This window comes from Sminthopsis crassicaudata, chromosome 1 (assembly GCF_048593235.1).
Source record: "Sminthopsis crassicaudata isolate SCR6 chromosome 1, ASM4859323v1, whole genome shotgun sequence".
NCBI lineage: Eukaryota > Metazoa > Chordata > Mammalia > Dasyuromorphia > Dasyuridae > Sminthopsis > Sminthopsis crassicaudata.
The window spans coordinates 592,228,660-592,253,248 of NC_133617.1; the positions used below are offsets into that span (position 1 = coordinate 592,228,660).

General features: G+C 31.5%; 1 protein-coding gene across 1 annotated transcript in view; it reads right to left on the minus strand.

Moving 5' to 3' along the window:
* Positions 1-24,589, minus strand: part of RNF180 (ring finger protein 180) — a 167,360-nt gene that overhangs the window by 18,724 nt on the left and 124,047 nt on the right. Inside the window, 1 exon segment of the mRNA XM_074282123.1 lies at positions 13,163-13,288. Coding sequence (XP_074138224.1) covers positions 13,163-13,288 — 126 coding nt within the window.

Consider the following 24,589-nt stretch of genomic DNA (forward strand, 5'->3'; position numbering starts at 1 on the left):
TTCATCAATTGGGAAATGACTGAACAACTTAAGGAATTATGAGTCTGATGAAAAGGATGGTTCAGAGAAACCTAGGAAACTTGTATGAACTACTGCAAAGTAAAGTGAATATAACTAGGAGAAAAATTTATACAATAATAACAATATTGTAGAGAAAAATAACTGAAAGCTTAGCAATTTTAATCAATACAATTTTTTAAAAAATGTTGCCACTGGGTATTAGGTTCTTACTAAGTGCTAATGAGATAATGAGATATTAGGTTCTTACTAAGTGCTAAGTTGGTACTTGACAATTCTCTAGTTCCGGCCTTTACTGGGAGTATTTACTTGTGAATTCCTGAGGAGGAGCAAGTTCATTGGTTGAAGTAATTTTTCCCAGAAGCCCTTGCATTAACCCATGCCCATTCTGTGGGAGGATAAAAGAGGGCGGCACTCCAGAGATAGGGAGTCTCTACTTTAGACCAGACTTGAGGCAGCTCTCTGCAGGAAGGGAAATCACTTCTCTGGACCAGAGTTAAGGGCAACTGTCTGGAGACAACGGTTCTCTATAGGAAGAAGAATCTGTCGGAGAGATTTGAGTTGACACAGCAGATCTCCTCCCAGAGAGCGATCCGCAGCTTCTGGAGAAAACAGCGTGTTACAACTGGGGTAATTTTTTTTTTTTTTAACTTGATTACATTTGTAAAATAGGTTTTGTTTTTGGGAAAGGGAGGAGGTGGAGGAAAGAAAATTAGAATCTGAAAACAACTGAAAAAAGAAAATGAAAGAAATGGAAAGGAAATCAATGTCTTGACACAAGCAACAAATTCACTGAAAATTAGAATGGACCTAATAGAAGATAATGATTCCATGAGATAAAGAAATATTAAAACAAAGTCAAAAGACTGAAAAAAATTATCTCAGAGCAAAATCAATTGGCTTAAAAAACAGATTATGGAGACATAAGAGTCACAAAAAAAAAAAAGGCCTGAACATCACTTCTCAAGAAATCATAAAAGAAAACTTCCTATATCTCTTTGAACAAATGGGCAAAGTGGAAATTAAAAGAAATTACTTATTGTGGCCTCCTAAAAGAAACCTCAAAGTGAAAATTCTCAAGAACATTAAAGCACAAATTCAGAGCATCTAAGTTATGGAACAAATACTGCAATCTTTTGGACAATAAGATTTCAAGTACCAAGGTGCCAGAATCAGGATCACATGTGATTTAGTAGTTGGAACTATGAAGGAATGGAGAGCTTGGACTATGATATTCCAGAAGGTAATGAATATATACTTAAAACCAAGAATAATTTACCTAGCAAAACTTAATTTAATCCAACAACATCAAAAAAAGGACTTTGATGAAAAGTCTGGCACAGTAAAGAAATTCTAAATTATAAACACAGGAATCAATAGTAATATAAAAAAGGACAAACAAGAGTGAACAATCATGATGAACTAGAAAAAGGATAAAATATTTGCATTCTAACATGAGAAGAACATAAATATCCCTTCAGAACCCTATCATCATTAAGAGTAACAGAAGGAGACTAATTTAGACAGAGGGCCCAGAAGTCATCTTTAAAGAAGAATAGAAAGGAAGAGGGGAAAGATTATTTTGGGGGTGGAAGAAGGAGAGGAAGGATGCAAAAAATTATCTCAAATAATTTGGACATACAAGTAGTTCATATAAATAAGGAGGAAGGATAGGAGAACCTCATTCTCATGTGAACTGGTCAGAAAGGGAAGAATAAACACAGAAGTGGGTATGGAAATACATTTCATTCAACAGGGAAACAGAAGAGAAAGGGGGAAAATGAGAAAGTAGAATAAGATGAAGGGTAAATTAAAGAAGGAATTATTCCTAAACAGAATTCTAAAGATGCATACAGATTTTCAAAGTAGCTCTTTTTGCAATGTTAACAGGGTAGTTATCATTTGGGGAATGGCTGAATAATTTGTGGTATATGAATGTTATGGAATACTATTATGATGTAAGAAATTATCAAAAGAATGATTTTAGAGAAAATCTGGGAAGACTTATATGAACTTATACACAGTAATATATACACAGTATATACATACATACACACACACACACACACACACACACACACACACACACACACACACACAATGTATACACAGTAAGTAGAATCCGAAGAACAGTTAGTGACAATAATATTGTGAAGATAAACAATTTTGAAAGACAGGAAATTTGATCAACAAATATATAAACCAATACATAAATCAATTATATATAACTTGAGGACTCATGATAAAACATGCTACCTAACTAAATAAAGAGGTGCTGGACTCCAGAGCATAGACTAAAATAAATAAATTAATATACATACATATACATATTTGGACTAGACATAATTTGGAGAATTTCTTATGCTTGATTATATGTCTTTGTAACAGGGATTTTGTTCCTTCTGTTGAGGGAAGATATACAAGCAAAGTACCAAGGAAATAATGCAAGTTTTTGTTTAAAAAATCAATAAGAAATGAACTAAAATTAAGGAAGGTTTCATGGTAGTAAAATCTTAAGCCTTCATTTCTGGTCAATGACACTTTATTAAGCACCTACCGTTTAGTACACTATGTTACACATTGGGCAAATAATGATTTAATTAAAACACAATATTTGGCTCACAAAGCTTATACAACATAGGATATTCAAATACTGCCTTAGATACTCATTTGCTGTGAGACCTAGAGTAATTAATTTTACTTATCTCTGCTATTTTCCTCATTTGTAAAATAGGGATAATAACAGTATGTCTACTACTTTACCAGATTGACATGAGGATTAAATAATAACATATTTAAAGTATTTTGCAAATCAAAACATGCTAGATAAATGTTGACTATTTCATTGTTATTATTATTATTATTAATATAAACAATGCAAAATAAATGTAAAGTGTCATGGAAGGAGATGGTAAATATGGACTAAAGGGAAGAAGCTTAAAGAGGTCTTTTAATAGCTGAACAGTGGCAATACAGCTTGTTCAGGTTTAGATTATAGTTAAAACAAAAGCTGGATACAGAAAATACTACGGAAAAAATAAGAGGCAATGATTAATTTAGTTTGTAAAGGAGAGAACTTGGGATATATGAAAGAAAAGGTAATGTAATAGAAAGAGTACTAATTTGAAGTGAGAGAAGGAAGGATTCAATTTCAGCTGTTATTTCTATTAACTTTGGGTCATTCACAATCTGTAACCTTAATTTCCTTATTTACAAAAAGGGAGGGACTTGATGATGTAATCTCTAATAAGAGCCCTTTCAGCTCTAAATCTATGATCTCATGAGAATGGTAGAAAGGGAAATAGATTAAGGTATAGAAGGAAGCATGGTTTCTAAAGAAGTATTGGCTCCTTTTCTTATCCCTTTATGTTCCAGAAAAGTAAACTTATTGAAAAATTTTTGTGCAAGTTAACTTGAAATGTATGCCTATATATAAACAAATTTACATATTTACCCATATAGATTTCTTTTTTAGTAATGAAAATTTAGACTGAACTATTTGTGAATTACTCAGCTATAAAGAATTATGACACTATCTCTCACATTGAGTAGGATCTTTTTTGACAGGGATAAGGAGGCAGACAAATTAAAAAGAGATTTCACTCATATAAATATTTATTATTGGCACCAGGACACCAATGACAACTATCTGAACATCACCGATGCCATTTCAGGAGTCAAATGCATTTCAGTATGAATAGGTAAAAATAATCCTAGCTAAACTATTTTGTTTAAGTTTCATGCTAGAAATGTTTTATTTTGACAACTTTTTTTTCCCCCTTGACTGCAGAGGCAGAAGAATGAAAAAAATTAAATTTAAAAATTTTATATCTTAATTATTCTGTCCATAATAAAAACATATTGCTGAAATGCAGGTGTCTGAAATATCTTAATGAAAGCTTCTTCTACTCCCAGTGAATGCCCAAGGAATAATTCTCTGAGCCTTCACATGTTTGAAGGTGTTAGATTGGTTCTGCAAGTTCAAACATGTTATATTCTATGGCAAGCAATATCAATATGGCCTAGTGTCTTTGTGTGTTATAGTACTACATTAAAGTAGCAGTCACAATGAACTTGGTCTAACTCAAGTTGAGATTATTTTTCCTCCAATTATCAAAGACTTGGTTCTAACTTGGTTCTAGTTATGAAAATTTAGGAAAATTATTAATCTTTTCAGTTTGGCTTGCCTGTAGCTTAATAAGTGGATCCTAAGATCTAAAAAAAGGAGGCCTTTTTTTTTTGTTCTTTCATGAAGTTGTCCCTTAACAATCAATATGACAGGATCAGATTCTTATTTTGTGATACTTTTCCTCTTGCTCTTGAGTGCAGATCTTGTTCCATACGCACTAAATTGAGTTTTTAAGAAGCTGCCCTGGTTCTTTAGTAGTTAGATATGATCCTATTAGGACACAATAAATTACAGAATCTTAAGGGTTTATATAATTCAATGGCCCATTTAATTTAGGAATGTGTTTTATAAAATCCTGAATAGGCAGTCATCTAAATTCTTATTGAACCTTTTTTAGCAATAGGGAATTCACATTGTTTACAAAAATTTTTGCCTACAACAGTTCTACAAGATAGTACATTTTTCAAAACATATGGGTGGATAATTCTTCAACATTAGCCCTTGAAAAATCTTGTGTTCCAATTCTCCTCCCCTTGCCCCAAGCCCTCCCCTAGATGGCAAGTAGTCTAATACATGTTAAACATGGTAGAAATATATGTTAAATCCAATATATGCAGACATATTTATACAATTATTGTACTGAACAAGAAAAAAAAATCAAACCAAACCAGTAAAAACAAAAAACAAAACAAAATGTTAGCAAACAACAACAAAAAGAGTGAAAGTGCTATGTTATGAACCACACTCATTTCCCATAGGCCTTTCTCTGGGTGTACATAGCTTACTTCACGACTGAACAATTGAAATTGGTTTGAATCATCTCATTTTTGAAGAGAACCATATCCAGCAGAATTGATCATTGCATAATCTTTTTGTTGCCATGTATAATGATCTCCTGGTTCTGCTCATTTCACTTAGCATCAGCTCATTTTTTGCAAAGTTGTTTCTCAATATTCAATTTGAATTCATCAGCCTTTAGCTGTGTTTTTGTTTACATTATTATAGACATTGCATATATTGTTTTCCTAGTTCTTTTAGCAATTTTTGTTTTCAGGATTTAGGTAATATCATAATTTTCAATATTGGCATGACCAAATATTAACAATGAATATCTTTCCATTGAATTATCTTCCTTTACTTAAATTATTTTTTTCCCCAAAAAGTACCTATTTATATGCCAGGCTCTGTATACAACAACAAAGATTGTGGAGATACAAAGAAAGGCAAAACACAGTCCCTGCTCTCAAGGAGCTCCCAGTCTAATGGGAGACAACTTCAAAACAACTATGTACAAACAAGTAATATACAGGAAAAATCAGAAATAATTTACAGAGACAAAGCATTAGAATCAAGAGAAATCAAGAAGGGTTTCCTATAGATGGTGGGATTTCTGCTAGGATTTAAACAAAGTCAGGGAAGCCAGAAGGTACAGATGATTGAAGGAGAATATTCAGGCATGAGGAAAGCTAGGGACAATGTCTGTTCTCAGGGGATGAAACATTTTATTTGAGGACCACAAAAGAATTAAAGAATATATAGGGGAAGGACATAAGGTGTAAGAAGATCAGAAAGGTGAAGGGAACAAATTTTGAACAGTTTTGAATGCCAAACAAGATTTTGTATTTGATTCTGGAAGTAACAGAGAGCCAATGCAGTTGATTAAGTAGGTGAGTGACAATGGTGATAATAGAGTTTTAGGACATCTTTCTTTATTTTTTAAAATTACATTTTATTTGTCAATTTACAAGCATTTATTGCCTTTTCATCCCTCTCCTCCCTCCAAACGAGGAAAAGCAGAACTTCTATAAAAATACATATAGTCAAACAAAACAAATTCTCATACTGGCCATGTCAAAAATGTGTCTTTCATTTTGCACAATGAGTTCTTCAACTCCTTTGAGGAGAAGAAGGGAAATAGTAGTATTCTTCATAATTGGTTTTCTAGATTTGTTGTTCATTTTGTTGATCAGTGATCTTGAACTTTTCAAAGTTGCTCTTTTTAATTTTATAGCAGTATTTACAAAATTCTTGAATATCTCTTTGTAATTTAATTCCTAGATGATTTATGCATTTTGTAGTTATTTTGGAAGCAATTCATCTTTATTATTCCTCCTGAATTTTGTTACTACTCCACAGAAAAGCTGATGATTTTTGTGTAATTATTTTGTATCTTTACTGAATATCTTAACAGGTTCAATTAAAAGACACAAGAAACTCTGGAAAATGCCTTCTCTCTATCTCAGTGCCATCTTATTATCTGTAAATAGGAATATTCTTTTCTTTTTCTTTCTTCTAATACTATAGTGAATAAAAGTGGTAGAGAGGGCATTTGCTTTACTCTTGCATTTACTGGAACAATTTGAGTATTCTTACCTTTGTAAATAATTCTTACTTTAAGTATGTGTATGCTTTTACACTTATAATTCTTATACACATGCATATTATACAATATTGTACACCTATAGTTATATGCTATGCATATCAGGGTCTTTGAAAAATCTGTTCTTTATATTTTTGGGGGGGATGGCAGGCAAGGCATTTGGATTTAAATGAGTTACCCAGAGTCACACAGCTAGTAAGTATTAAGTATCTGAGGCTGGATTTGAATTCAAGTCCTCCTCTATCCCCTACACTATCTAGCTGCTCTCCACCATCATATATTTTGTTGGCTTTTTTGTATCTCTTGTTGCTGTTGTATTTATCTATGTTGTATTCCTAATTAATTAACCACAAAACCAACTTAATTATAGCAAAAAAAAAAATTCTGGGGGAATATATTTCTATAATCTCTTTGCTAATATTTAACTTAAATCTCTGTGTCAATATTTATTCATGAAACTGGTCTATAGTTCTCTTTTTCTCCTTTACCCCTTCCTAGTTTGGATATTAGGATCATATTTATTTTACAAAAAGAATTTTGTAAAGTACAAAGATATTGTAGAATAGTTATGCCTTTGATAATAAGTACAAAGTGTATCTATGGGACCAGCTAACTGGAAACTATTCTCCATAGTGAAGCAAATGAAGGAGATGGTTTTATCATACATACAGGGGCAATAAAAAGCATCATTGCATAGGATATTTGGTCATATCCTATTGTAGTGCTCATGAAAAGCACATGCAATGTCTTCAAGATGCTTTCCCAGATTATAGTTAGAAGGCTACTGAAATAGTCCAGGAAAGAGTTTGGGGGAGGGCTGAACTACAGCTGTAAGCTTTATAAAGGAGACCTCCAAGATACTTTTTAATTATAAATCCATGATCCCATGATCTTATGACAGGGAAATAACCTTCATTCTCTTTCTGATTATGCTTCTTACTTTGGATTTTGCATGCCTCAGTTGCCATCTCATCCTATTATCTCCTTCAGTCAATGGTACCTCATCACCCTGGAACATCCTTCTGTCATGTTAGCTCCTTTCACTCAATGATGTATGTATTCTTTCTGGGGCTGACCAACCTTAATTCCCTTCCTCACTTTGATACTATGCTTCTATTAAGTCATGCCCCCTTTTCAGCTCACTTAAGTCTATTGTAATTAGAATACAACAACAAACATCTTGAAGACAAAGATTTCTTTTTTTTTTTTTTTTTTTTTTTTTTGCTTGTATTTATAATCTCAGTGCTCAGCATAGGGGCAGGCACATACTATGTCTTTAATAAGTACTTTTTTAGATTGTCTAATTGTGGAGTCACCACATTTGGACTCAACATCAGTTCTGAATATGCTGCAAGGACAAGTCTAATACACTATATTAAAAAAAGAACAAGTGAATGCACTAAAGGTAGAAAAATTAAATGAGATCTGTGATGAAAGGAACACAATTTTGAAGACACTGAGAAATTCAGTATTAAGGCAGAAGAATCTTCTCAAGAAGTCTTAGTATTAGAGCTGATGGATCTAAGTAATCAATGTGATAAAAAAAAAAATTAAAGAGAATACTCTCATTGTCTCCATATTACAGTACCAATGCTTTTTTTTTAAATGGTACATTTTGGCTTTTTTGACTCATTAAGGTTATATTCTCTGATTGTTTTAATTCCTTTAAATTAAATAAATGTAAATAAATGACATTTTCAATTTATCTTCCAATTTGAGTGGTACTGTGAATTGTAGCCATAGGTTTTCTTAAAATATAACACAACAGCAATTTTTATTTATTTTAAAAAAGCAACTTATTTGTGTCTTATAAAGACAACTGTTTTATAAAGAAAATGAATTAAATGTACTAATCATCTTCAAATAGACAGAACCAATTTTTCAAATGATATTTTAGTGTTATTTCAGGTCAATAGTTCAAATTTGGAATTATTTGAATATCATGAGTTCTCTCTAACGTGTGGGTTGCCATAAAACAAAAACACTTATAATATTTGTCATGACAGCTGCTAAAAAGGGAAAAAAAATTCTTCTTGAATGTAAAGTAAGGAATATATTAACAACTATCAAACTTTTGTGCCTCTCTGTGCTTCTTTTTCATTCTATATTATAGTTACTTGCCAGCAGTATCTCTACTTCTTGGTAGTACTGATTGTTTCTCATTGATTTCTTTCAGTATTTTGCTGTTTTCTTTGTTTCAGTTTCCTGTGGCTCATTTGTTAAAATGCTTTTTTGGGTTCAGCTTCCATTACTAGTCCATAATGAACTTCCCCTTTGAATCTACTAGCTATCATTTACACAGTTTTGTGTCAATCACAGTGTTAAGCATTTACAATTATCTCATCTAATCTCCTATGATATTTTACTATATATCTCTCCAATGTACTTATCATGTATTGTCTTGTATTATAATTATGTTTATAGGTCATATCTCCCTACTGGTTTACAAGCTCCTTGAGGACACAGATTCAATTTTAAGCAAATCTTTTATCCCCCAGTGCTTACCACAGTGTTTTTCAATACAAAGAGAAAAAAAGTTAATAAAGGTTTGTTGAAATGAAATGAAGGCTTAATTCATGCATTATCTCTTCCATTCAATCCTTCCGGGTAAAAGTGATCTTTCTCCTCTTAAATTTTAATTAGTTATAGTTCTATGTCCCAATTATTTCTCTTTTACATGTATTTGCATTTAATAAAATATTTTAAAGGCCTATAGTATTCTGTTTTGCATCCTGATAATACATGTACATCTTATTTTCCTACTAAATAATAAACTCATTGAGATCAGAATTTTTATTCTGTATTTCTATTCCCTATGTCTAAACACACTGAGCCTTAGATAAACTAATTAAGTTGTGAGCCTAATGTGCTTATTTTTACATAGTATGTACTTAGAATGTTTTAAATATCAATGACATCTACTTTTGTACTTTAAAAAAAATATGTTGTCACTCATTAGATTATAAGGTCTTTGAGGACAGAATTAATGACATATTATTGTATGTATCTTCCATGCCCATTATAGTGCTTTACCTATATACCAATACTTCCATGAGTTCATGTTCTCATTAATAGCAACCTGTGTTGAGGACTGAAATGTGTCCACATTGTTTCATTTCTTCCTCCACAGATGAAGATGCACGATTCTGAAGACCTTCCTCTAGGTGTTTAGCATTCTAATGAGTACAACATAGAACACTCAAAATGTCCATATGACTAGCCAATCTTTCTGTTCATATATTTCATATTCATAGATTCTACCCTTTTAAGCTACTTTCCCCTCATAATTGGGTACTGCCTACTTAGTCATTCTATTTCTCTAACCTCTGTTAAGACTTACATAATATTGGAGAGGAAAGGGACAAGATTTATGATTTTATTTATGTAGGAAACTCCCTCTTCCAATGGAGGTTGGTAACTATTTTATAATGTAAAGTCTTAGAGAATTCTTTAGGATTTCTAGGGTGACGTGACCAGTATGTATTGAATCTTAAACCCAGATCTTTCTGATTCTAAGACTGGCTTTCCATCACCATATTTAAAAGTGCTTAGCATAGAGTCTGGCACATATATAAATGCATATTGCTCTTCTCCCTTAATTCCATGCCAATGTAGCATTAAATGCTTTTACAAATTTCATTTTTAAAATTAGTAAGCATTTTAAAATTTAATCTGTCCCTCTCTTTACATTTAGTCCCTTTCTAAGCCCTGCCCTGATAAAAAGCCCCCCCACAAAACCAACAACAAAAATAATCCCCCAAAACCAAAGTTGAATCTGAAAAATAAGGCTCTCAACACATGGCTACAGACTCTGGCAAAAACAAATTGCTCTATTAGATATGCCCAAAAATTACATCTTACTGTATTTTAATTTTATTCTCTCTCTAACAGGAAGTAAGTAGCGTGTCTGATCTTTATTCTTTTGGACTAATGGCTTTTTACTGTATTGATCAGAATTCTAAAGTCTTTCAAAATTCTTTTTCTTCATAGCAAACATAGTTTGCTTTATACATGGGTGTATATATATATATATATATATATGTGTGTGTGTGTGTGTGTATATATATATATATATATATATATATATATATATGTATATATATACATATATATATAAATAGAGAGACTGAGTATGTTTTAATTATGCTCTCTAATTCTGCATTAGTTCATAGAGGTCAGCCCAGTTTCCTCCAAAATTACTCATTTTAACATTTCTTATGGTACAATGTCATTCAATTAAATTCCTATGTCACAATTTGTTTAGTTACTCCCCAATAGTTGAGCATCCTTTATGGTTTCCAATTTCTGATTATCAAGCAAAGAACTGCTAGAAATAGTTTTGTACATATAAATTCTTCTTCAATTTCTTTGGGATATAAACCTAATAATGATACAAGTAGGTAGAAAGATTAAACAGTTTTGGTAACTTCTGGGCCTAATTCCATATTTTTTTCCTAAATGGCTAAACCAATTCACAGCCCTAATATACATTTATATAGAGATATATATTTACACACACACACATACATTCATATGCATCCACATAAGACCATAGTATGTCTGTTTGTTCTCTCTTTCTCTGAAAATGGATAACATTTCCTTTCATAACTCTAATTTTTTCCATATTTTTCTAAATGTACCAAGTCATCATTTATTACATTACAGCAATATTTCAGCCTTTTACTATTGAGTTATTCTAAACAGTCTAAAACCATATTTATTAATATGACTGACATATATAGTGTAGTTTCCCTATTTTTCTCTTTTGATTAAATCAGTTTTACTTTTAACTTTGTATAAGATCATAATTGCTACCACTGTTTTTTTTAATCTAATAAATTCTACTTTTGATCTTTTTTATGTTTGTATCTTGAATTTCCTATCCCTCTGACTCCTCTGCTTTACTTCTACCTGCTACTTTACACTTCCTTCAAAGATCCCTCCCTTATCCTCCCCCCATCCTTTCCCCTTGCCCTCCTTTCTATTTGAATTTAAAAGATATAAATATATGTGATATTCCCTGCCAACGACATCTTCATAGTACTCTACTTTTTTACCTGATTTCTTTGCCTAAGCATTCCATATCATCCTCCATTCATCTGCCATAGTGATTTCCATAAAGTTCAAGTCTGACAATGTTATTCTTGTATTAAATAAACTGTAATGACTTTCTACTTACTCTAGGATCAAATATTATTTGATTTTTATCTCATCTTTTAAAAATGTTTTTTACATGTTTTATAATGAACATAATTAATGCATCTAAAAATTTCTAATTATATATACACATACATACACATATAAACATATATATATGCATATATGTGTGTGTATACACATATATATATATATATATATATATATATATATATATATATATATATATATATATATATATATATACCAGTGGCATTTAAATAGTATTATTCTTAAAAAGTATTAATTCTCAAAATGTAGAAAGTTAAGGCAAGATAAGGAAGTGTTTATTTCTCTGAAATTACTGGGAGTGAGGAAGGATTTCGTATTTCATGTTATTTATCAAAAACAAAAAAAGAACATTTGAAAATTGTGATCAATTTATATTACATACTTCTTGTTCCAGGCCAATGAGACATATTGTAAGTGCATGTCATTTCTATGAGTAAAAAGTTCTATTTACTAACCAATGAACAAAATAAATAAGATCTTTTTATTTTGTCCAAATAAAGGAAATATCTTTTTATTTGTCCCCCAAATAACCTTTTTAAACTTCAATGTTGCTACTTAGTCCTAGAGAACAGGGATTGTCATTGCACAGCTTTATAGACCATTCCTACTTCCTTTTAGTTTTTTTCTTTAGACAGAAAAATTTCCTTTTTTTAAGTCCACATTCATCAAAAATTCCTCTATTTCTCTAATTCTGTTACTCTTTTCTGTATGTTTCCTAAATTTATTCTATCTTCCTTATGGAGAAATAGCAAGAACTAATTCCAATGTTCTAGGTTTTAGACATATTGTGGTTTTGTACAAAATAATTTTTCTAATATTTGCCATAATCATAAAACTTTATTGATATTATGTTTACATGAAACCTCCTGCTTAACCTAAATGTTTGGAAAATGGGAAAGAAAATATGCAGGATATTAATACATCTATGAAGTAGGAGTGTAAATGTGGGAAAATCCCATAATCTTACCTGAAAAATGGGGATCCTAATAGCTACCTTTAACTGGGACATTGATGACTACTGGTACATTTTTCAAGTACTTCTATTCACTATGAATGGATTACAGTCAGTTAACAGTTACAGTCAGCTAAAGTTTTCAAAAATGGACTTTTGAAATAACCTTTTTTTAAAAGATAACATTGGTTTCTTTCCTAGAAAATAGGGAAAATAACTTTTTAAAAAGAAATTTAAAGCCAGGGAAGACAACAATGAACTTTGTTAAGATTAATTCTTTTTTTCAAATTAATCATTATTGTCTGTTTAATTTTCTGGTGAATGAATATACACTTTTTTTTTTTTTAATAAAGAGGCTTAATTAATCCTTTGATTTAAAACATATTGAACTAAGTAGACAAATAATGGCAGAAAAAATGGTAAGAAAAATGATTCTAAAAATGTTATGGGCTTTTTTATACACTAATTTACTTACCTCCAAAGAGATGGAATGCTTTTCTGCAACTTGGAAGGGGCCATTTTGCTGAATTGGATTTCTGAAAGCTTTGCTTTATTTTCAAGTATTCCTTAGCAAAGTATGTTTTTGTAGCATTATTTAGATCTAAAATGGAAGAAAATAAAAATTTCAAAGCACAAATTTAAGCAAAGTATAGTGCTTATATGATTACAAAGATGAAATTTTAAAATATCATGGTCATGTTTTCAGATCTTTTTCAAAGAGTAAAAGTCATATTATAATCAATTTTTTCTACTCACTCAGAAGAGAAATTTCCCAAATGTCATATCTGATCTGTCTTTAGAAAACTTTCAAGCCCTAATTCCAATACTGACAGAACAACAATAACAATAAATAACAACTCTTAGAATGACTTTTCCATACTTTCTTCTGCTTCATTTCATTTATCAAGTATATGTTGAGACCTTAGCATATATGTAGTAATTATATCGATTCTTTGGGACAGCAAAAAAAAAAAAAAAAAAAATAGAAAGACCTTGAACTGTTATTTAGGGATTCACAGCCTAATAGTTAAAGCTAAAAACAAACAAACAAAAAACAAGTTGAGTTCAATTATAAAAGAACATGGTAGAAACTGTACACCTCAGGTGTGAAGAGACAATCAGTAATTGACTTGGGATAAGGTTATTCAGGGAGTTTTGTGGAAGGGATGAATTCATATTTTGGTCTTGAGAGAGGTGATTGATTGAAGAAATTCCCCTTTGTCTTACCCAACCCACATTACTGTAATAAACAAAGGCACAAAATAGAAGGTAAATATTATAGCCAGGATTCTGAGGAGGGAAACATTTATATTAATTAGCTCATGTCAATTTTAGTGGCTGTGTTGTACTCCCCCCCCCTCCCGCCCCCCGGAAAAGAGGCCAGGATAAAAGGTAGAAAAGTGGTAATGCTGAGCAGACAACTAATAAAGAACTTTGATTGCTTCACCTGTGAGAAGTAATCAAACTTAATAATTGTATTCTTTTGGCTGTTGTCCCTCATTCTTAAAGAGGACCAAAATGACATCATTAATGTCTGATTCTCTCCTCTGTGCCTTCCCCCTCTTCCTTGTCTTCTCTATTCTTTTTCTTTCTCCCCACTTTGGCAATACCTCCCAACTCTTTTAACCCAGAACTCCCTATTTCTAACTTGTGTCTAGTCATTAAAAAAAAAGGTACCTAAAATTCTACTTAATTCATTTTAATAAACAACTCAAATACTAAATATCTCCTAAATTCTCCTGACATCGCAGTTGAAATTGACCTTTTCTCCTCTGAACTTACTGGATCATACTTTATATCATGATTATTTGTAGAACTTGGCTCCCCTACTAATTATATGGTAAATTCTTTAAAGGCAAGAACTATGTAAATTGCTTTTGTATCCACCACAGCACCTTATATTCTTTGTATAAGCAAAACACTTAAGTGATTTGTTAAATTTTGACTAAATAAAATGGAAAAAAACAAAATGCCATGCAAACTAAACAAAACAAGAGTGTGATGCAGTGAAAAGAACACTGTATCTGAAGTATGAAGATCTTACTACAAAATCCTAGTAATACTCCTAGTATCTAGATAATTTTGGATAACTCACATCAACTTTTTAGCTGTCTCTTGGTTCCATTGGTAAAATAATAAAGTTGGATTAGAGGAACTTTTAGGTCCCCTCTGGCCTTTGAAAGGTTTGATTCTATGAACTTTATTTGTATGTTTAATTTGGAAATCTTCCTAAATCTTAATCCTTGATTCATAAATGAGGGATTGAAGTACAAAGATGAATTTAAGAATGATTTGTAAAGCTGATATATTTTTATAGTTGTACATTGTAGCACTGTCAGCTTAGGTTAAAAGGACAGTCTGTAAAGGCCAAAAATACAAAGGAATTGATGGAAGTTATTAATGAATATTTTGTTAGGGATTTGAGTAAAGGCCGACAACTTAAATTACTGGCAAAGATTTTATTTTAAGGTTCATATTCTAAAATTTTGTCTGCAAATGACAACACACAGTGCTAACTTCTCAATGATTAAAATTATCTTTTGTTTCCTTAGTTAAAATCCTATATTGCCCGTGCAATCAAATCAGTAAGTATTTATTAAGCTACTCTACTACACTGCTATACTACTGTATGTCCAGGCACTGAGCTAAGTGTTGGAATTACAAAGAAAGGGAATACAAAATAGTTTCTTCTCTCAAGGCTCACAGTTTTGTTTTTTTTCTTACACTTACTAGCATTTTTTCAAATTATATGTAACAGTAGCTTTTAAAATTCACTTATTTAAGATTGAGTACTATTTTTTGTTCCTTCCCCCTTTATTCCCCAAGACAACACGCAATCTGTTATGGATTATACATGTACAATCAATTTAAGCATATTTCCACATTAGTCATGCTGTGAAAGTATCAGAAAAGGGAAAAGCCATAAGACAAAAAAAAATTTATAAAGTGAAAATAGTATGCTTCAATCTACATTCAGAATCCTTAGTTCTTTGTCTGGATGTGGATAGTATTTTCCATCATGAATCTTTTGAAATTGTCTATGATCATTTTATTGCTGTGAAGAGCTAATAATAATTATCGCTCAATATTACTGTTTTAGTACTTCTCACTTCACTCTCTAACAGTCCATATAAGTCTAAGTTTTTTCCTTACATTCTTCTGCTCATTACTTCTAATAAAACAATATTATTCCATTATTTTAATATACCACAACTTCAATAATTCCCTAATTGATGGATATACACACAATTTCTTATTATTTTTTCACCACAAAAAGAGCTGCTATAAATGTTTTTGTAAATCTAAATCCTTTCCTTCTATTTATGCTCTCCGGGATATAGATGGATCAAAGGATATACACAGTTGTTTGCCCTTTGGGCATAATTCCAAATTATTCTCCCAGAATGATTGGAAAAGTTCACAACTCCACCAACAATACAATAATATCCCAATTTTTCTACTTTCTCTCCAACATTTATAATTTTTTCCTATTATATGACCCAATATGATAGGGTGGTACTTCAGTTATTTTAATTTGTATTTCTCTAATAAAAAGTTTTTTCGAATACTTCTTCATATACCTATATTATATGTAGCTTTGATTTCTTCATCTGAAAACTGCCTGTTCAAATCCCTTATCATATATCAATTGGAAAATTGTTTATATTCTTAGAAATTTTATTCAGTCCTCTATATATCTGAGAAATGAAGCTTTTATTACAGATAAAGATTGTATCTCATTTTTCTGCTTTCCTTCTAATCTTGGTTGTATTGGTTTTGTTTGTATTTTTTTAATTTTATATAATAAAAGTTATCTATTTTGCATTTTGTAATGCTCTCTATCTCTTCTTTGATCATGAATTCTTTCCTTCTCCATAGATCTGACAAGTATATTATTTCTTGCTCTTCTAATTTGATTATAATGCCACCCTTTATGTCTATACCTATTTTGTGTCCTATTGTTCTCCAGTTTTCCCAGGTTTTCTTAAATAGTAAGTTCTTATCCCAACAGCTGGGGTCTTTGGGTTTATCAAGCATTAGATTACTATGGTATCCTATGTACCAAATCTGTTCCACTGATTATCACTCTATTTCTTAGTCAAATATCAGATAGTTGTTTTTTTTTTTTTTTTTTGGATGGTCACACAGCTAGGAAGTGTTGTGTCTGAGCCCAGATTTGAATTCAGGTCCTCCTGACTTCAGGGCTGGTGCTTAATCCATTGTACCATCTAGCTAACTCCTAAATATCAGATAGATTTGATGCTTACTCCTTATAATATAGTTTGAGATTTGGTATTGCTAGGCTACTTTCTTTTGTTCAAAAGTGTCATTAATTTCCTTGATATTCTTGACCTTTTTTGTTTTCCTTATTGTCTCAATTCCTTTTCTACTCACTGCTATTTCTAATGCATATAGTACTTTCCTATGTTGAATAGCAGTGGTGAAATGCCCACTTCATTGGGGTTAACCCAGCCTACTCATATATCTCGTTGCCTGGTTTCTTGAGCTGAAGTTTACCTGTTGTACTAGAACTGGAGGCTTTACTCCTGTTGAGCCAAGACCTATGGGTCTTTGTTTCTGATCTATGTAAGGCTTGCCAGAACACTATCTGTGTTGAGAGGTGTTTCCCTTTTCATTCAAGTGAGGCTGATCTTTTCTGAAATCATTACAAGCCATCTTAAGCTGAAAAATTGGGTCACTCCAACTTTTTGTAGTTTCTGTTGTTCCAGAACCTCATCAGAGCCTTGATTTAATGTTATTTTGAAGGGAAATTGGGGAGAACTTGGAAAACTTCCGGCTTCTCTGTGCCATCTTGACTTTGCCAGAATGCTTCTTTTATATCACTACATTTGAACTAAAAATCGTAGATTATATTACTTGAAGGTAGCTAGTAGGTATATAAGAAAGCTGGGCGAGGAATTAGGAAGACATGAGTTAATCTGGTCCTAAAGCATTTATTAGTTGTGTGACCCAAGCAAATTACTTAACTCAGTTTGCCTCAGTTTCTTTATCTGTAAAATTAGCTAGAGAAGGAAATGGTAAATCACTCCAGTATTTTTGCCAAAAAAACTCCAAATGGGGTCACAATGACTTGGACATCACTGAAATGACTGGAAAACAATATAGGACACTGAAAGAGTCTATAATATTCCAGTTTTCAAAATTTGTAGCAAGATAACAAACTTCTAACAGCAAACCTCAGGAGGCACACAAGAATTTCTAATGTGAACCCATTATATTACAATGGATTTGTGATTATTTTTTCCTTTCGAGAGGAAGGTTCTTAACCTTTTGAATGTACTACTGGAATCATTTAAGCATCAATCTAAATTGCAATGAAACAATGTATAATAGCAACACTGAAATGTTGCATAACTATGTAAGAGAAGCTCTTAACTTTTTTGTATCATGGATCCGTTTGGCAGTCAGGTAAAGTCTCTTCTGAATAATATTTTAAAATAATTAAAGAAAATGCTAAATTTCATTAGAAGTCAGTAAAAATAAAGATATGATTTTTTTTTAAAGAGGAAACTAGATAGTGCAAAGAATGAAATTCTAGGCCCAGAGTTAGGAAGACCTGAATTCATATCTGGTCTCAGACATGTACTAGTTATGAGACTGACCAAGTTACTTTCCTCAACTTGAAAAAAAGTTTTTAAAAAACTACCTCATCTGGTTGTATTAATTTTAAAAATTTTAAATTTAATTGCAAAATAAGAAAGAACAAAGTAGAAAAAGAAATATGGAAATAAGAAAAAAAATACATTGTTAAGTTCCCAGTGGAACATCAGGGAAAATTTAAAATATGTAACAATAAATTCCCATTTCAAGGAAACACATATAATTATAGAAAATATAAGTTAATATTTGTATAGTGCTTAGTAGAGGACTTGGCACACATAAACACTATATAAATATGATAGGTATAATACAACTATTACTTCTACTCTTTCTCCTACTATAACTACCAACATTACCATTAAGGATAATAACTATTATTTATACTAACAATTATAGTGATGATGATAATTATTATCATCATCATCATCATCTTTTTTATTCCTTTTTATTTATATTTCCTTCTATCCATTATTATTAATATTATTCTGATCCATGTTCATGGATTCCCTTTAATTATTGCACAAACTGTACAGAGACACAGTACAAAATTGTGTTATCTGTATATAATAAATACTCAGATGGTTATTGTTTGTGTAATAATCATAAATTATATTAAAAACTATAAGAGCATTAGGGAATCATATATTCACTTATAAAACCTGAAATGGAGTGTTTACACATGATTATGTTTCATGTATTCTCTAATATTGCCACCATCACCATGACAATACCATAGTCCATGGGATTTTTTTTCTTTCTAATAAACAAAACTACAAGTCCTGTATTATTTCACTTCATCCTCTCAAAAAAAAAAAAAAATATAGTTATATTGTAACCACATGGATATATTTTAACCTGAATATATCTCTTTCAATAAATACTTAATATCGAGTCTGTGTAAATTTCAGGGAGGTTTCTAAAGTTGGATGGAGAAAAAAATAATCTTACCATTTCCCAATTCAAAAATACAATCCCACAACACACACACACACACACACACACACACAAAAGGTTAAGAATGACTTCTATATAGATTACTTCAGTTTTAGAATGATTTTAGTTCAATATTTAAATATTGGCAATCATGATTTAAAATTAGATTAGAATTATTTTTTAAAAACTGCAATATTGCATAATTCTAATGATATGTAGAGAAAATATCTTGGCACTTACTTCATGTGTTATGAGAAATAAAGTAATATTTGTAAAAAGTACTTAGCATGGTGATAAGCATAGTAAATACTACATAGAAGTTTATTTCCTTTATTTCCTTTCCTTTCATCTTTAACTTTTTGATAGTACAGGCCTTGTTTTCCCATTTTATTTTTCAATAGATTTTTTTTTTTTTTGGCCAATCTTCTTTATATCAACTTTCTTCCACTATAATCTTTTAAAGTCATATAAAACAAAATAGGTTATGTTTATAAAGTAAATTACTATATAAATAAGAAAAAGTATCCTGAAAAGACCATGATAAGATGAGAACAAAATAATTGTTAACTAATATTGAGCATGTTTTTCAGTTGGTATAGCAATTCTGACGGCAGCTTTAAATCTCTTACATATATTTCTTTTGTAGTGAATTTATTCATTATGAATAACCTGACACTTGGATGATAGTTCATCAAAACTAAGTTGTAATATACTAGAAAAATTTAATTAACATTTTTTCCCAAGTTTACGTTGACATCTACGTCAATACTTTCATTAGAGGTGAACTTTCCATAGTGACCCAGAGTACTTCCGATCACAAAAGAGAAAATTCTTATCAAAACAAGAGATAAGGTTTCCCCTCTAGTCAGCTTATTTCCACTGACATCAGCTAGTATTTTTCAGGCAGTCAGAAGAGGAGAAAAGGAAGACAGTTTCCAAGTAATGTAACGAGATTTATTCATTTTTTTTTCTCTTTTACCTGCTGTGTTCTATGTTGTGTGATACATAAAGTTTCATTTGCCAGAGATGGAATTTGTAAAACCCAAACAGGCCAAGCAAGAAACTTACAATTTTTCTATAAACAACCAAACAGGTGTTTTCCCTGAAAAAGTTTGATAATGTTCTTTAAAACAACTGTGGGTCTGACCTGGAGTATATAAAATATTCTTGCAATTCTATTTTAATGGAAATTGTGAATGCTCTTTTATAGCAGTACATGATTTAAGAAGATTAAGGTACAATATGGAGCATTTACAGAAAAGATGTTACAGAATGCCTACTATACAAATCTGAGAATCAGGGCTCAAGTTAATCAGGGTTATTAGTATAAAATCAGAAAATCTGGCAAAAATTGACTAAGAACAAACGTTTCATAGCTAAAACTGAATCTGGTGAACATTATTTTTTAGTTTCCAGACTATCCTTAAAAATGGTCTTCATATCTCAGATTTTTCTAGCTGCATTCATTTCACTAAATGTATTGATTTTATTAATTCTATTTTATTATATACCCAAGGCTGCTGTATCATCTAAAATGTTTCCTATTTCATTGTCTTGGCACCTGTTAAATAGACAGAAATCTGGTCTTGGGAAAGATGAGAAAACATTTTTATTTAAGGATTTAGAAAATAATGATGCAAAATCTGCAGGATTTGTTTTCTGATAGAATGTTAAAAAAAACAGTCCCCCTTTATATAATGATGAGATTTGTGTTTGAAATAAAAACAACCTCATTTACTAACCATGCATTTTGTCTATCATGTGGTAGGCAGAGAGAAAATGCTGATTCCGATATACTGGGAGTAAAAGTAAAAACAAATACAGAGAGAAGATACTGATTCCTATATATTGGAGAATAAAAATAAAAACAACAAACAAAAAACCAGATTAATTTATTTTTGGGATTTATTTTGTATCAGCTTTTGTTGGAAAATTGTGTCATATTATTTTATCTCTATGTACATAGTAAAGAATAAAACAGAGAATACTGGTTGGCCTACCTCACAAAGATTTAGATATGATTTAGAAACAAAAAGACACTGCAGATGGCAGGGATACTTTCTATAAGTGATTACTAATGAATGTTGTATCTGCTTTAACATAAAGTAAAAAAAAATGAATGAGTACCTGCTGCTTTTGGAACTTAATTTATTTCATAGAAGAACTAGGAAAGATTGACATTTTTCAAGCAGTTTAATTTCCACATTAATAGCATAAAAGAAACTGAATAAATATCCAACATCCCCTTCCCATAACACAATTCTTATATTTAGTAGATACTAGTATGACCTCAAATACATCTGATCTTAAGCCTCACTCAAAAATTGTCAGTGACTACTTATCATTATAGTTAACTAATAGTTCTTCTTTGGCAGTCAAGGCCAAAGAAATTCAAGGTTTTACCTGCCCTTTCTTTCATTATTTCTCTTTATACAGATCATATTTCAGGGAAATTTGAATACAATCCAAAGATTTCCTCATGTGTCATTTTACAATTTTCCCTCTGTCTGAAATAATCTTTCTTTTCTCTAGAACAGTTCTAATAATCTTAAATTTCTTCCTAGCCTTCCAAATTTCTTCCTAGCCTTCCAATGCCACTTCCATCATAATCTTCCATAATTTCCTCAAGTTAGAAATGACCTCTTTACTCCTTTGAACTAACATGGTAGGTTATAGGTTTAATGGTACACTGATGATATACTGTACATTAGTATACATTTGTATATTATTTTTATAAAAAAGAGGCAGTGTGGAATAGTGATTAGAAGGTTGGATTAAGAATTAGGAAGGCCTGGGTTCAGATCCCATCTTAAGCACTCACTATTGGTGTGACCCTGAATAAATTATTTTACAATTTCCTCATTTGTAAAGTGAAAGGACTGAAGCTGATAGCCTTTAAGGTTCCTCTTATGATTGTCACTCTCTATTTAAACTATATTGCATTTTTATTTATTTTGTTAAATATTTTCCAATTATATTTTAATCTGGCTCTGGCTAGATCAGTTAGTGGCTATGTGAGCAGAGAGATTTTTGAACAAGAGAAATGTTGTGTAAGTGGAAAAACTAAGATATATATGGAGTTAGAGAAAATGAGGAATGAATCAAAGATATTGCTGATGTTATGAACCTGGAAGAGTATAATAATAATCCCTCCAGCATAAATATTAAAATCTGGAAGGGGGGTGAGTTTTGGAGCAAAAGAAAATGTATTCTGCTTTGGATTTGCTGAGTGTGAGGTATGTCCAGAAATTGCAATCTGAAATACCCAATAGGTAATTGGTGCTATGGGATTGAGGCTCAGGGGAAAAATTCGTTCTGGATCTATAGTTCTGAGCCATATGCATATAGATGATATACTTAGGAGTTTTCAGGACAGAAAGTATAGATAGAGAAGAGAAGAAGATTCAGAGCTGAGCCTTAGGGGAATGCCCACAGGATGCATTATATAGATGAATAGCAAAGGAGGCTAAGGAGTGCTTAGAGAGGTAGGAGAACAAGGAGAAAACATTTTCACAAAATTTCAGAGTGAAGAGAGTATGAGAGTATTGGCAATAGTGTGAAATGCAGCAGAGTACTCAAAAAGGATGACGTCCAAGAAAATCTATCTAGCAATTAAAATCTCTTTGGAAACACTGGAAAGAACAATTTCAGATGCATTGATGAGGTCAGAAGCCTGAGGAAAGCATTGGAAGAGAGGAAATGGAGGCACCAAGTGTAGCAACAGAGTTTTTTCAAGAAGGCTGGCAGAAAGGGAGTAGAGGGAGGTAAGATGAGACATAAGACAAGAGTTTGAGGGAATGATAGGATCTAGTGAAGAGTTTTTATTTTTCAGGATAGAGAATGGAGATTTAGGCAAGTCTGAAAGCAACAGAGAAAGGGAAGAGAAGTATGAGAAAAAGACAGAGAGAAAGACACAGAGATAACTCAGGTGTGAAAGAATATGATCATATTGATTCATATTGAGACATATTGAGAGTGGAATTCGGAGGGACTTTCAAAATCCTTGATTATAAAATCCGTTAAATAAAAAGAAAAGAAAAATGAGGTATAGAGAGATTACATGGCTTCTACAAAGCTAAAGAATTAGAAAAGAGTAGAATTAGGGTTGACATTCTGGTCTTTTGACTCTAAATTTGTGTTATCTGTTTTTATCCTATTTAGGATTCAATTATTCATTACATAAGAATGTCTACCAAATTTTATTATGAGACTAATATAAACTCCAAACTTCTATTAAGTTAAGATTCATTTAATGTCCTGCTTACTTTTAATTTGCTTGCTCCAAATCTTTTTTTACAATCAACATTAAATATATATTTTGAGAGGAAGAAAGGCAGATCCTCAAGTGCCTATTCTATACCAGGGAAGGTGTCAAGCACTTTATATATATTATCTCCTTTGAGTCTCACAACCACCTATTATTCCCATTTTACAAATGAGGCAACCAAAATAAACAAAGGTTAATTAACTTGCTCAGTATCACAGGAAATGATGAGCAGGTTGATTTTAGGGGGGAAAAAAAGCATGGAAAGACCTGCAGAAAATAATAAAGAGTGAAATGAGCAGAACCAAGAGAATGTTTTATACAAACAGCAATAGTTTGAAGAATAACTGAATGGCTAAGTTATTTTGAGTGTTATAAATATTCAAATCAACCACAAATTATCTGCAGAAAAAAATGCTATCTACCTCCAGAGAAAGAATTGATAAATATACACTGTATGTTTGTTTTTTTGTAAGGTAATTGGGATTAAGTGGCTTCTCCAGGGTCACATAGTAAGTATTAAGTGTTTTGAGGCCAAATTTGAACTCAGGTCCTCCTGACTCCAGGGGTGGTACTCTATATCCACTGCTCCATCTAGATGCCCCATCATATTTTTTTTTAAATAAAATGTGGGATGGGGAAGGAGGGATGAGTTCAGATCTAAAAGGTAACAAAATAAAAAATAAAATAAACACTTTCCTTAGTTTAACACAGATATTGTCTGTTGATTCTGAACTTAGGTCTTTCTGACTTCCAAGTCTACCTCTCTCTTCACTGTGCCACTATCCACTGCCTGGCATGATACAGATGAAATAGTTGTGGGCTTTAAGTGAGGAAGACCTGAGTTCAAATACCACCTAGATGTGTGACTTTAATCAAGTCACTTGGTGATAGATGCCTTGTTTTATCTTGTTAGATAGAGGTCTCAAACTGATGAAAATGTAGTCCCTTCATGTATTCATGACATTTTAAAACCAGGAAACTGATTCATAGAATCCATTCATTTGAGTTGCTATGATTTAATAGACATAACTTAGATATGTCATTGAGATGATAAATATGGGATACCTACCTTAGACCTAT